At 45.4% G+C, this 14,232-nt stretch overlaps 1 protein-coding gene across 1 annotated transcript in view; it reads right to left on the reverse strand.

Annotated features, from left to right (window-relative positions):
• Positions 1 to 14,232, reverse strand: part of GMPR (guanosine monophosphate reductase) — a 140,491-nt gene that overhangs the window by 64,181 nt on the left and 62,078 nt on the right. Inside the window, exons 5-6 of the mRNA XM_075314728.1 lie at positions 10,048 to 10,129; positions 7,434 to 7,540 (exon numbers count right to left, since the gene is read on the reverse strand). Of these exons, the coding sequence (XP_075170843.1) occupies positions 7,434 to 7,540; positions 10,048 to 10,129 (189 nt within the window). The remainder of the gene's footprint in view (positions 1 to 7,433; positions 7,541 to 10,047; positions 10,130 to 14,232) is intronic.

Raw genomic sequence — 14,232 nt, forward strand, 5'->3', positions numbered from 1 at the left:
TCTGTCATCTGCCTTGTACAGTGAAAATTGTGAGTCATCCATGAAGAGAACACATCTCCATCATGCCAGATGCCATTGAATGTGAGCATTTGCCCACTCAAGTCAGTTAAGATGACAAACTGCAGTCAGGTGGAGTGGAGACCCTGATCAGGACGACGAGCAGCAGATGAGCTTCCCTGAGATGGTTTCTGGCAGTTTGTGCAGAAATTCTTTGGCTATACACACCTATATTTGCAGCAGGGGGCTGGTCTCAGACGATCTTGGAGGTGAAGGTGCTGTATGTTGAGGTCCTGGGCTGGTGTGGTTACATGTGGTGTCCGGTTGTGAGGCCAAATTCTCTGAAATGCTTTTGGAGATGGCTTATGGTAGAGCAATGAACATTCAATTCACAGGTAACAGCTCTGGTGGACATTCCTTCAGTCAACATGCAAATTGCACGCTCCCTCGCTTGTGACATCAGTGGCATTTTGTTGTTATAAAACTGCACATTTTAGAGTGGCCTTATATTGTGGCCAGCCTAAGGCACACCTGTGCAATAATCATGCTGTCCAATCAGCATCTTGATATGCCACACCTGTGAAGTGAATGGATTATCTCAGCAAAAGAGAAGTGCTCACTAACACAGATGTAGACAAATTTGTGAATAATATTTGAAGGAAAAAGGCCTTTTGTATACATAGAAAAGGTCTTAGATCTATGAGGTCAGCTCATCAAAAATGGGAGCATAAACAAGTTGTCACGAGTGTTTCTTGCTGTTGAGAGATTTATGATGGTTTACAGTTAGTTTTTAGGTTCTGCAAATTAAACATATTTTCTTTCTGTTGGCACTGCAAGGGTTAATATTGTTTTTCCTTTCTGTTTGCTGCTAACTAGTTTATCTCAGCTGCAGCTGCTTTCTGCCCACCCCCCTCCTCTTGTAATAGTCACATGATACGTCATGTGATGCCGGCTATAGATTCATTCTATACTGACCACCCAAGGAGACAGGAAGCTTCTTGTAAGGCTAAGGATCCTGCTGGTGTTTGACTGCTTCTGATGGTTGTTTATCCTCATTGTTCTTATCTTGTGTTGTTTTAGACCACTAGACCACTGTGTTAGCGTGCTGTGTGATAGAGTTTTTGGTGTCCCCTGTTTTTCTATTTCTGCGGAGTTACCACTGCAGTCCCAGCCCTCCCCTGGGGTGGGAGAGAGGGGGTATTAGATCAGGGCTGGCCATGAGCAGGACCAGGAAGGCGGCCCAGACATCCTCACCATCAGAGGTCTCTCTGGAAGCAGGGATAACTAGGCCCCCCTAGCCTGAGGATCAGTCCAGGAGCTCCTGATAGCTTCACACACTCTGTGATACAAGTGCTGCATTTATATTTTTGTTCAGTATATTTATTACCGTAATCTAAACTAAGTTCTAATATGGCTGCCTTAAAAATTCCCTATTCTGCTCTAACTACACTATCTAATTGCTACCAAATTTGTTTTTCCCGACTTCTAGTCTCATGTCAGATGCGGGGACAGTGATGGTATCTGTACGCCAATGATTCTGCCAATGCGCACTGATAGTGTTCTGGATTGTTGGCTTGTTACTATTAATCTAAGCTGGCAACACAGAGAGCTATATCACTATGCAAATCAAAAAATGTGCAGGTACAGGGTCTAACCCGGCATCCTGAAACAAGCTTCATTGATGACGATTCAGTTCAGTGAGGGGGCAGAGGATGTGTCAGTGACTGCAGCCTCTGCCCTCTGATGATGCTTTGTTTGACTATCCCAGCATGTACTGGGATTCTCAAACGAAGTGTCATTAGGTAGGAAATAGTAAAAAAATAGAATAGCAGTGAGATAGTGTAGTTAAGAAAGGATAGGGAATTTTTAATGCAGCCATATTAGAAATTAGTATACATCATGGCAATACATAGATAGGAATTTAGATGAAAATTTCTTCAGCCTTTGGACCATCCAATTAAAATCCTCTTGAAAATGTATTTACTTAAAGGGATTGTCCACTACTTAGACAACCCCGCCTTAATCACTGTTTCCCCCAAGTAAAATAATAACAGCTATTCCACCCCTGGTGCCATTTTAGTAGTGTCAGCATTGGCTCTTCCGGGGTTTGTGTGACATCCTCCCCTCCTTCAGACGTAACTGAAATTCAGAGTAAGTCAGAGCTGTAGCTGCTCTTTCACTTCCTCTGGATGTCTGTTTTTTCTGAACGAGGGGAGATTGAAGAAACGGCTAATTGACTGCAGGGCTCACGTGACACAACAATGCCAAAACTGTTGTTCACATGACAGGCAAGGGGATCTTCAGCAGACCCCCGGCCATCATAGCAATCAATCGGCTCCCACTGATTCTGGCGATCTGCCTGCTAACTTCTCTGAGGTCTCTGATCAGTGCATGGAGACACGGACGTGGATCCCAGGCTTAGACAGGTTAGCAAGAGTTAATCTCTGCTGGGCTGCTTGTTAGTTTCTTTGTTCACATGTTGTGGGGGAGCCAATCATATTTGCTACTCTTCTATAAATGCTGAATGGACTATTTGAATCATGCCAACTATAGTTTACCTATACTGGTCTGGTGAGGTGTTGTGAACCAGACTTACTGGTGGTTGTTGTTCATTAATGCTGTGAGCCGTTGTGGTGTTAAACCTTGTCTTTTTGTTACTACCTTCTTGCTCTTGCTTTACTCATTAGTCTCTTACTGTTTGTTCCTGTGAATTTGCAGTGTGTCTGAGTTTTGGTTTCCCCTGTCTGTCTTAAACTGTGTTACATTCATGCTCCTGCACCTTAATTCCATGGGGGGGAAGCAGATTAAATTTGGTCAGGAGAATAGCCAGCCATGGGACTCAGGCATCTCCACCATTAGTGGTAAGTCTGAGGTTAGGGATAGCCTAGGGTGTCCTAGCATTAGGGACAGCAAAGGAGTCCCTTGTCCCTCGCTATCCTGCAGTCATATCGTGACAGTTTCACTGTATTTGGGAGAGATTGAGTAACAAATGGTATGATTTGTTTTATCCTATTACCCCTTCTGAGAATGAAAAAATTGAGACTAGTATGTGGGTCTCACTGATTGCCGCTGGATTGGAACTGATTGCACTGGTGGCCATCTTCTGATTTTGAAGCTAAGTAAGTATGATATGTCTATCATCTGCAGTTTCCTTGGCTGACCACTGCATGTTTGGTTCTCAGCATTACACATTTCTTAGCAATTCTTCAAAACAGATTGAATAGCACATCTTAAAACTATTGTCTTCTTTGAATTCTTTGATAAGGAGAGACCTTGCTGATGTGTGGCGCCCTGGCCTAGCCAGGTCATCACAGATAACACACAAACACCCCCACCCCCATTAGACAGGGACACCAGGCAAACAAAAACCCTTGTTGCCTCCCTCCAGTGTCGGATGTCCACACCAGGTGGGGCGGAGCCAAGCGGTTGGCCCCACCCACCGAGGAGTTCACAGGCGTGGAGGCGTGAAAAGTGTCAGTTAGAAGTTGGAGTTTGAAGTGAGAGGAGCAAGCACTTGGGTGTCTGAGTTTGTGGCTCAGGCACTGACAGCAAGGATGGCAGACGGTGGTGGCCATCTGCAGGAGTGGTGGAGCGACGCGAAACCGTATGACCGGGGTTGGGCGACGGCCCGCCGGTACCGACCGGGAAGCAAAGTGAAGCCAGCACACCCAGGCAGGGCCATCGGACCCCTACCAGGCTTGGAGCCGCCGACAATAGTCAGATCCGAATGTGACTGGAACCCCAGGGGTTTCAAAACAGCAAAAGTCCCGATTGAAGGCAACAGCCCACACCATGAGGGTATACAGCTACCGCCTAAGGCTAGAGACCCAAGGGCCAGCGCCTGCGGGCAAACGGGCTCCTCCGGTACCCATACACCGGGGAGCGGACTACCGTTGTCAATCCATAGTAGTCAGAAGGAGAACATCAAGGTGCAGGGAAAGACAGCCGCCATCACCTGTCCGGGGAGAAACACTGCAGCCGGCTGCGGGACCCGTCCATCCAGCCGTTTGGTTTACCGAGGACTTTGTACCTTTCTTGCTGAGTGAGTACACCCGTGCCATCCGGCACCGCGCCGCGCTGTCCCTGCAACCCTGCACCTCGCCAACCCTGCCTCCCCGTCACATCATAATCGGGCCCCGGGACCACTTACCCCTACCCACGGAGGGGGAAAACAACATCCCAGCTGCTCCCTACCATTGCTCCCGGGATCCCCGTCACCAGCAGCGGTGGTGCCCATCTTCACCACGACCCATGGGTGGCGTCACGGACTAAATCCCCCAAACCAACCACCCTTTCAATCACGGGCGAGGAGCGCCGCTCGAGTACCCAGATCCGGCCCACCGCTCGAGCCACCGAGCAGCCATCGCAGCAGCGCCGGGCCCGAGTGTTAGCGAGCGCAGTGCAGTGGCGTCCTCCTCACCTGTGACAACTTGGCGTCACAAAGGACGTGGGGTCCCCTGAAGTGACAGCCAGGTGCGAATAACCGTACCCGTTCCCGCTCGGGCAGCCTGAACCTGGACTGGGGTCAAGGGGTGCTGCCCACTTCTTAGGGGCAGCATCAGGGCTAGATTGCTTGGGTGGGAGAGCGGAAGACATCTGTCATTATTAAAAATGTTTTGTTTATATGTGCAACGTTCAAGTGTCCTAATAAAAATGCTTATGTTTGAAAATGTTTACATGTTATTTATATTTTTACAGTTTTAAAAAAAAAAAATAAAACCGGTGATGGACGGGCAGCCCGCAGACGGTCTGCATTTCACCAAGGGGGAATGTGGCGCCCTGGCCTAGCCAGGTCATCACAGATAACACACAAACACCCCCACCCCCATTAGACAGGGGCACCAGCCAAACAAAAACCCTTGTTGCCTCCCTCCAGTGTCTGATGTCCACACCAGGTGGGGCAGAGCCAAGCGGTTGGCCCCACCCACCGAGGAGTTCACAGGCCTGGAGGCAGGAAAAGTGTCAGTTAGAAGTTGGCGTTTGAAGTGAGAGGAGCAAGCACTTGTGGGTTTGTGGCCCAGGCACTGACAGCAAGGTTGGCAGATGGTGGTGGCCGTCTGCAGGAGTGGTGGAGAAACTCGGAACCATAGGACCGGGGTCGGGCGACGGCCTGCCGGTACCGACCGGGGAGCGGAGTGAAGCCAGCACACCCAGGCAGGGCCATCGGACCCCGACCAGGCTTGGAGCCGCCGACAATAGTCAGATCCGAATGTGACTGGAACCCCAGGGGTTTCACAACAGCAAAAGTCCCGATTGAAGGCAACAGCCCACACCGTGAGGGTATACAGCTACCGCCGAAGGCTAGAGACCCAAGGGCCAGCGCTTGCGGGCAAACGGGCTCCTCCGGTACCCATACACCTGGGAGCGGACTACCGTTGGGAATCCATAGTAGTCAGAAGGAGAACATCAAGGTGCAGGGAAAGACAGCCGCCATCACCTGTCCGGGGAGAAACACTGCAGCCGGCTGCGGGACCCGTCCATCCAGCTGTTTGGTTTACCAAGGACTTTGTACCTTTCTTGCTGACTGAGTCGTGACCATCCGGCACCATGCCGCGCTGTCCCTGCAACCCTGCACCTCGCCAACCCTGCCTCCCCGTCCCATCATCATTGGGCCCTGGGACCACCGACCCCTACCCACGGAGGGGGAAAACAACATCCCAGCTGCTCCCTACCATCGCTCCCGGGATCCCCGTCACCAGCAGCAGTGGTGCCCATCTTCACCACGACCCGTGGGTGGCGTCATGGACTAAATCCCCCAAACCAACCACCCCTTTCACTCACGGGCGAGGAGCGCCGCTCGAGTCCCCGGATCCGGCCCACCGCTCGAGCCACCAAGCAGCCATCGCAGCAGCGCCGGACCCGAGCATTAGCGAGCGCAGCGCAGTGGCGTCCTCCCCGCCCGTGACAGATGCAGTATAACTAACTTGTGTCTTGTTGTTCGATATGCTCAGTCTTCCCATACTCCATTTGACCTATCACATGAAGCTATATTCCACAACTTCACTATTGAAGCCAATTTTGGCTATTCCTCACCTAATTTTAAGCCTGCTACATAGCGGTTTCTGTTTCAATTAATGATTGTATTTCAATCCATATGAAAATGATGATTATTTTTAGCTGTTTGCATAATTAGCTTCTCTCTCATACACCTAACTATATTCCTATCCTTCAATATTTTGAAAATAAAAACTGGTCACACCAGAATTGATTTAATTTAGTTTTCTCTTATGTTAATTTATTTTGGATTTTGTTAATTAATAAAAATAAATTGATAACAGGAATCTGTCAGCAGCTTTTTGCTATGTGAGAGCAGCATGATGTAGGCAAAGAGATCCTGAATCCAATGATGTATCACTTAGATTACTGGCAGCAGTCATTCAGACAAAATCAACGATTTTACTTTTAGCGTGTAGCAAAGCTTAACAAGCTGCCTCTGTCCAAACCAAGCTTTCAGTGTACAGTACATTTCTATAAACAGAATTCACTAATCACAGAAGGCAGCGGAGTCGGACTTGAGCTCACGCGCTCCACAGTCAGACTAATGATAAAGCTACTGAAGCTTAAACTAACATTGCAGGTAAACAAAAACACTCTTTGTGTTAAGAGATGCCTGGCTGTAATCTGTATGTTAACCCTTGCAGCATGCTGTCTTCAGATTACATAGCAAATCCTGCTGACAGATTCCCTTCAAAAATTCTATTTTTCATATATAAGAGGTGGTTCACCTCTTTTCATTACTGGCCATATGGATATTATGTTGAGAAACAACATTTCTCTGAAATACCTTGTGTTGCCAATAGTGCCTGTGAGCAGCGCTATTGCGGTCTGCTCACCCCCTTTGTGTGACCCCCGGGCTCTGTGACCTCTGATGTCCAGTGATGTCACATCAACTGAAGCAGGCCGCTGTCTTCCTGAGTGACTGGGCTGTGGGCGGCGTTTCACCGCTCATCACAGGCCAGCATCACAGCCCAGCATCTCCCTGCTCCTTCCTTCACTGCAGAGAGCCTCAAGCAGGAGCGACGCTAGGCTGTGATGAGCGGTGAAATACTGTCCACAACCCAGTGACTCAGGGAGACTGGGGCCGGCCGCGGTGAGGTCAGGTCAACAGGAAGTTGACGTGGCATCACTGGACATCAGAGGTCCCAGAGCCCCAGGGGTCACGCGATGGGGATGTGTGGTCCGCAATAGCGTCGCTCACAGGCACTATTGGCAACACAAGGTATATGAGAGAAACTCTGCTTCTCAACATAATATTGATGTGGCCAGAAATTAAAAGGAGTGAACCACCTCTTTAGGTTTTAAATCAGCAAAAAACATTTGACCTATTTATTCTTAAAAACAATCATAGACATTTACTTAAAAATTGTTTGAATAACAAAAGTCTGCAAAACTCATAAATTGGTTGTGTTGAATATTAGAAACATCTCTGTACTTACTGAAATAATGTGTCCTTTCAATCCATGGGCGGAGTCAGCACATTCAATCACAGCACTTAGCTGTGGATAGCCAACCCCGGTTTTAATCCTGGTTGTGCAGACAGAACCTGTCACAGTAACAAAATAAAATATTAATTGAAGACTGCCTCATGGCGAAGGTTGGAGTCCCATGGTGAAGCCGAAGACCAAGCCCAATTGTGAGGGTGGATAAAGGGGAAGTTTGCAAACACAATAAAAATAATGCTAATTCAGGTTGTTGCCTTGGGTTGCATGGGACAGCCACACCATGAATCCTCACCCTTGGGATCTTCAAATATTGCCTCAAATCACTGTAGCCAGTATCAGCACTATATTTTATCCATTCCAAGTAAAATGAGTAATATCTAAATAATTTTCAGACAACACAGCTGTCTCTAAAATTAGAAATATCCAGGAAGCTATTCACAGAACCAAAACAGCATTTGCATTAAAATTGAGCAATGCACCATGAGGAGCGGAGAGAATAACTAGGGCTGTGTGTGCTGTATAAATAAACTGGATCTCAGCGTTGGCTGACTATGAGGAAGTGCACACCGCACACTTAGCTGGTGGAAAATGCAGGTAACCAAGTCCATGCGAGGCAGAAATCTAAATAAAGGCAGATGTTCATTATATCGGTTTAATGGGACAGATTTTAGTGGGAAAACAATATAAAGGGCTTCCAAATTAAGTGCAGACTTCTCCTTAGAGATGAATCCTAAACAGAAATCTAACCTAAACCCTTCTTGGAATTTCTCTTAATCCCTCATCCGTAAGAGGTATTCTTCGGTGGACAGGATTCGCGAGCATCTTTAGTCACAGGGATACTTACAGTAATTGTCCTTTTCATTACATTGGTGGTTAAGCATGGTAGGATGTGCACTGTCTAGACACTCGTGGACTTGTTTGTCTAGACATCTTGCTAATTAGAAATAGAAAATAGTCTCATTTTAGGTCTACGCGGCATCTGCCTGTTAACATAGGTTAGTGATATATTAGAAAAAATAGGTGTAGGATTGTAAAAGCGTGATGTCATCGTCGGAGGAAGAATAATTCTGAGGAGGTGATGAATCCAGATATAAAAAATTATTGAAGATATACCTATGTTTTCGGCCCTAAATTGGAGTCATCAGCAGATGAGCATTGACAATGAGATGGCAGTACTAGCTAGTAGGTATAAGCTGAGACTCTTGGGCAGCTAGGTCGGTTGCAGGCCTGTTATACAGCTGGTAAAATCTTAATGCTATTCTACAGGGTTCAGGGGGAAATGAGCCAAAAGATGTATCAAACTTTAAAGTTTTAGCTATTGGTCTATATAAACCTATTCATGCAACAGTTTTCCCTCCTCCTAATTTAATATGAACATTGTTGATTGCACCTAAAGATAGCAACACCAGGACGAACACATGTGAAACAAACCAGAACATGTGTTAAACTTTAGATCCTCAAAGCCCGCCCTTTAAATGTCATGACAGCAGTACACCCCCTTGGCATTTACTCAAGAAGCTTCATCAGATAGTTACCTGTAATATTTAACAATGAACATGTATACCTCTTCAAGATCTTATTTGTTAATTTACCTGCCTTCAGAAAGTGTTTGTGGCTGTAAAGTGTGTTTTGCAGAGATGTTATTGGTACACAGCTCCATACAGGGCTGAGCTCTATTCCACAACTGTTGTAAGTCAGAATATGACAAGAACTACTCAACTAAGTACAGAAGAACAACGGTCCACCATTGCTTTAAGATATAAAGGTCAGTCAATCCAGAAAATTGCTAGAATCTTGAAGGTATCATTTAGTGCAGTAATGAATACTAACAATTATTATGATGAAAGTGGCTGTTAAGAGGACCACCTCAGGATAGGAAGACCAAGAATTACCTTTGAAGCAGAGGATAAGTTCACGAGATTTACCAACTTCAGAAAGCATAAATTGACAGTACCTCAGATGACAGCTCTGATAAATGATTAATATCAAGTAGCAGGCACATTTGAACATCACTGTCCAGAAGGGACTGTGAGCAGCAGGTCTTTATGGTCATATTGGTGCAATGCAGCCACTCCTGAGGGCTGGAAACAAAAAGAAGTGACTTATTTGAGCCAAGCAACCCAAGGACTGGACAATATATCGGTGGAAATCTGAACTGTGGTATGACAACAAGTCGAAGTTTGAGATTATTCATACTGTCATAACTGAGGCACTGATGTATCTTCATTGAGCATTTGGTGGGTGTCTGTGCACACTGTTAGAAATTTAAAATAGACTAATAAATATAATCTCAGTTTACAGCTCCATATTTTATGTAACCTTTTAACCACTTTGCCTCAATGAAATGTATCAAAAGTCACACAAACAGGATCCTGACGCTTAGGATTTCCATACTATAATTTGCGCTGTAACAATCCCGCAGAATATTACAATACGGTGAAAATCACTATTAGTTAAATGTTTATATTGATTTATTTATATTAGCACTTTAAACTTTTTATGAACGATCGGGTACTATGGGACAATTATTTTAATTAAATCTAAATAATCAGAATCTGTCTGTGGGGACGTTAATGAATAATAAAAAATATTTTGCATTTGAACTTGCCTGGTCCAATGCCAACTTTTATTATGTCGGCTCCTGAAAGTATGAGCTCTTCCACCATTTCACCTGTAACCACGTTTCCAGCCTAGAAAATATGAACACATTGAAAATGTGAGTAGAAATCCAGCTATCAATGTTCTTTACTGTAAACGGTGCTGTATAAAACTTCAATACTTATTTTACTAGTAATGATAATTCTGAAAAACTGAAATAGCCAGGACCAAGGAACGACACACAACTTTTTGAAAACCTGTACTGTTCTCCGGCTTATTTTTTAGTCTTGACTGTCCTGTATATTTTTTCTAGGTGCTTCATCAGCTAAAGGTTGACTCCAGTAGTTTCTTTACAAATACAGTCCAGTGAATTACATTTTAGATATTTCTATAAGGTTTATTACATAGGATGTCAAACTGTAGAGTAGCAAGATCTGGTGTAGAGGATACAGTCTAGAATTAGCTAAATTGACAGGTCAAAAATGATTTTGCTAACTGCTATACAAAATCGAGACCTCTCCATGTCTTTGTAACCCTTTCTGGGACAATCTAGATCTCACGGACATACAGTATATAGTCACACATCAGAAATCAAATCCAGCCTGTGATTCAAGTTAGAAACAACAGATTTTCAAAAACAGATAGAAAACCTCTCGTGGCTATAGTAATATTTCCGCACTCAGAGGCAGCGTTACCAACCATCCAAAACTTTTGGCACTGACCATAGAAAAAGAGCTTTTTGTCTCCAGTCGATTCAATTATATTTTGACTTTTTTTGAAGCTGCAGAAACTTATACATATTATTATGACTGAAATGATCAGCATTTTACAGTTCACAGTGAATGTAGCGAATGACTTCATACTAGAATTTTGAACTATATACATAGATGACTTATAATCATAATGATTCATGTATTGTTGTTTGTCTGTAATTTTTGATAAGCTGTCCAGAAATAAAAAAAAAATCAAGTTGGCAACCTGCTTCAGTGTGTTCTTGATTTGTTTTTACAAATGGTGAAAGTCAACAAATTTGTTTCTCAATTTAGTCTGTGTCTGGTCACATGTAAGGCATTAGCACAAATATTAAATTAACTTAATTGAATTGTCTTAAGACACGACTTCAGCAGTTTTTTTTTAAATTTCTCCACTATTAGTGATGCTTTATGGCCGGGGCCACACGGGGACTACTGCGATCCTCACATGTGTGCCGCCCTCACGTCAGCAGTCGGGCTGCTCAGATCCGGATCCGCAGAGGCTCGAGGGGTCTCCGGACCCGGGGGTCGCGCGGACACTCAAATAAAAAGGGGCGATATGTGTACAGGGATTGTTGTAGATACTTTGTGACGCCACCCATGGTGTGTGGTAAGAGGGAGTACCACCGCTGCTGTTGGGGAGCACCCGGGGGCGATGGAATGGCAGCTGGATGTTAACCCCTTTGTGGGGAGGGGTGGATGACCCAGGGCTCAGTGTCCAGAACACGGGAGGTGATGGCTGTTGGTGGTGATGCACTGGGCCAGAGTGGGGGATGTTGGTGTACTCACGATTGAATAAATGCACATGAGTCTGCTGGTAAACCAAGGTGTCAGTGGCCGGCTGCCGCTTCAGGGCGTATACGGTTCCCACACCCGGCTGGTGTACCAATGTCCCTTCCTCCGGCACTCTGTATATTCCTGCTATTTTAGACAACCTAGTGTGGAACGGGGAAGTCCACTCCCGATTTGGCTGCGAAAACTGACCCTTGGGATCTCAGTGGGTGTTTGCAGATACCCTGTCCTCCGCGGTGGGCTGTCGTTTCGCTCTATCTGGGCTAACACTCTGGAACAACGTCTGGAATCTTGTTCCCGGCCTGGTTAATTAGAGAAGGGGCTTGCAACCGTCTTCTAACTAGGGTCCAGGTACCCCACTTGTGCACGATTTCCGGACCGGATCTCCGCTGTCGGTACCGGCGGGCTCCAACCCTGTCCCGGTCCACTCTGGATCTCCCGCGACCGGACATGGTCCACTGCTTGCCACCTAGCTAGTAGACCAGGGTCACTACCCTGGCTACCCTTCACTAGGCGCAGACTTCACTTCAACTCCGCTTAGAAACACTCTGACTTGAACTACTTGGTTTCCTCCTCCGGATCCTCAAGACCCCTAGGTGGGCGCTCCCAATATGCCTGGTCCTGCCCACTGGTGTGTCCTTCCTACCCTGAGGGGGGTGGCTAGGGCTGTGCGGCTGACGGAACCTGGTGTGGGATGGTGTTGTGTGAGGGTGTATATTCTTCTGTGACACACATGACACTCAGTTCACGCTGGAAGCACAGCAGGAGCTGAGTGTCATGTGAGTGTCATTGCGAATGAGGTCAGATCATGCGATCGGACCTCAGCTGCGGGGGGCAGGCCGGCACTGAGGAAGAGAAGGAGGGATTTATCTTCCTCTCTCCTCCGTTGCCGGCTATTGTCATTCTCGCTATGCACTTGCATTACACTGATGTACTGCGAGTGCAGTGCGATTTTTCTCTTGCCCCATAGACTTGAATGAGTGCGAGAGAAAGAGGATCGCATTGCACCCGCAGCATGGTGCGATTGTTTTCTTGGTCCAATTAGGGCTGAGAAAATAAATCGCTCATGGGTGCTGGCACATAGGCTAATATTGGTCCGAGTGGAATGCAATGTTTTAACGCATTCCACTCACTCCTATTTTCATGCCGTGTGTCTCAGACCTTAATCTAAGTTCCCTGTCCCTGGTCTAATACTCACCCTCTGGCATCTTCAATTTTTCTCTGTGTCGCTCTAGTCCGGTAGTGCTATCTTGTGACCTCATCTTCTGACTGGCTGGAAGTCAGAAGTTACATCACATGCTTTCAATACAAGTCTATGACAACCAGAACTAGGCCAAAATGAGGCTCTCATAGAGTTGCATTGATTTGTGGCCTTCAGTGTTCACCATGAAACACTGGAGCGGCTGACATGTCACAAACTGGAGAAGACCAGCCAGAGTGACACTGATAAGAGATGAAGACTACAGAGGGTTAGTATAAGACTAGGGGCTGGGATTTAACCCCTTTACCCCTAGGCCATTTTTTGGGGTTTTATTTTTGTTTTCTCCTCCCTTTCTTCCGAGAGCCATAACTTTTCTATTTTTATGTCAATATAGCCATATGAGAGCTTGTTTTTTGCAGGATGAGTTGTACTTCTGAACGACACCATGAATTATGCTCCATATTGTACTGGAAAAATATAAAAAATATTCCAAGTGCAGTGAATTTGCAAAAAAAAAGTGCAAATGCATGATTTTTTATTTTTTTTTTAATCTACAGTGTTCAATATTTTGCAAAACTGACCTGGCATTATCATTTTTTTTTATTTCAATCATCTGACCCCACACTGCCATGCCAACTCATTGGCGCCGGCACCAGAGCGCTTTAGATCATGTTGAGTTTGACAGCGCGATCTAATAGGTTAAAAGGTAGGGGTGGATTTCCGATCCACCTGCGCCTGTTAACCTTACGTGTCTGCTGATCAGATCAGCAAACCCGCGGTAATGGGTAGTACGTCCTTGGTTGTGAAAGGGGTTAAAGCACAACTCCAGAGGTGAAATGAAAAAAAAAAAACAAAAACGCTGAAGTGGTGCTTTACGTTTTTTGCTACGTTTCCATATATTATTGTTTCTAGTCTTCAGATAATGATGTGTTTAAGTGCAGTTGATTGTGCTTATATAAAGCCGGCATACAAAAATGCTAGGTTTTGGATCAATGCTCATTTGGCAACTTCTTTATAAAAACCAAGATGAATTATCTACTAAGGGTTTATTTTTTTCATTGTAGAAGAAAAAACTTCTGGTAATGGCCTATTTCTGGTAGACCAATAGACTTGGCATGTTTAATCTTAAAGCCGGACCCTCAATTTCCTATCATTTGCCAATAGCAAAACTTTGAAGCCCTCGATACATTACATGTGAGCGGAATGTTTTAATTTTTCTTTCCTATGTTTCTGTTTACCTTTTCCAAAACAAAATAAACTTTTCGAGTTATTCTATTAGGTGTGTCTTAAACTCAGGATGTCATTATTTTCCAGTATGGCGCTTGCTTTCTATCTCTGGATATATGGTTGGAATATTTTGGCTAGACAGCGCTATTCCCCAAGTCAGACGACTACAGTAAATTTCCTAAATTTAGCAAATAAATGAGTCTGCGTGGAAGACAGTGACTCA

This window comes from Anomaloglossus baeobatrachus, chromosome 6, assembly GCF_048569485.1.
Source record: "Anomaloglossus baeobatrachus isolate aAnoBae1 chromosome 6, aAnoBae1.hap1, whole genome shotgun sequence".
Classification (NCBI taxonomy): domain Eukaryota; kingdom Metazoa; phylum Chordata; class Amphibia; order Anura; family Aromobatidae; genus Anomaloglossus; species Anomaloglossus baeobatrachus.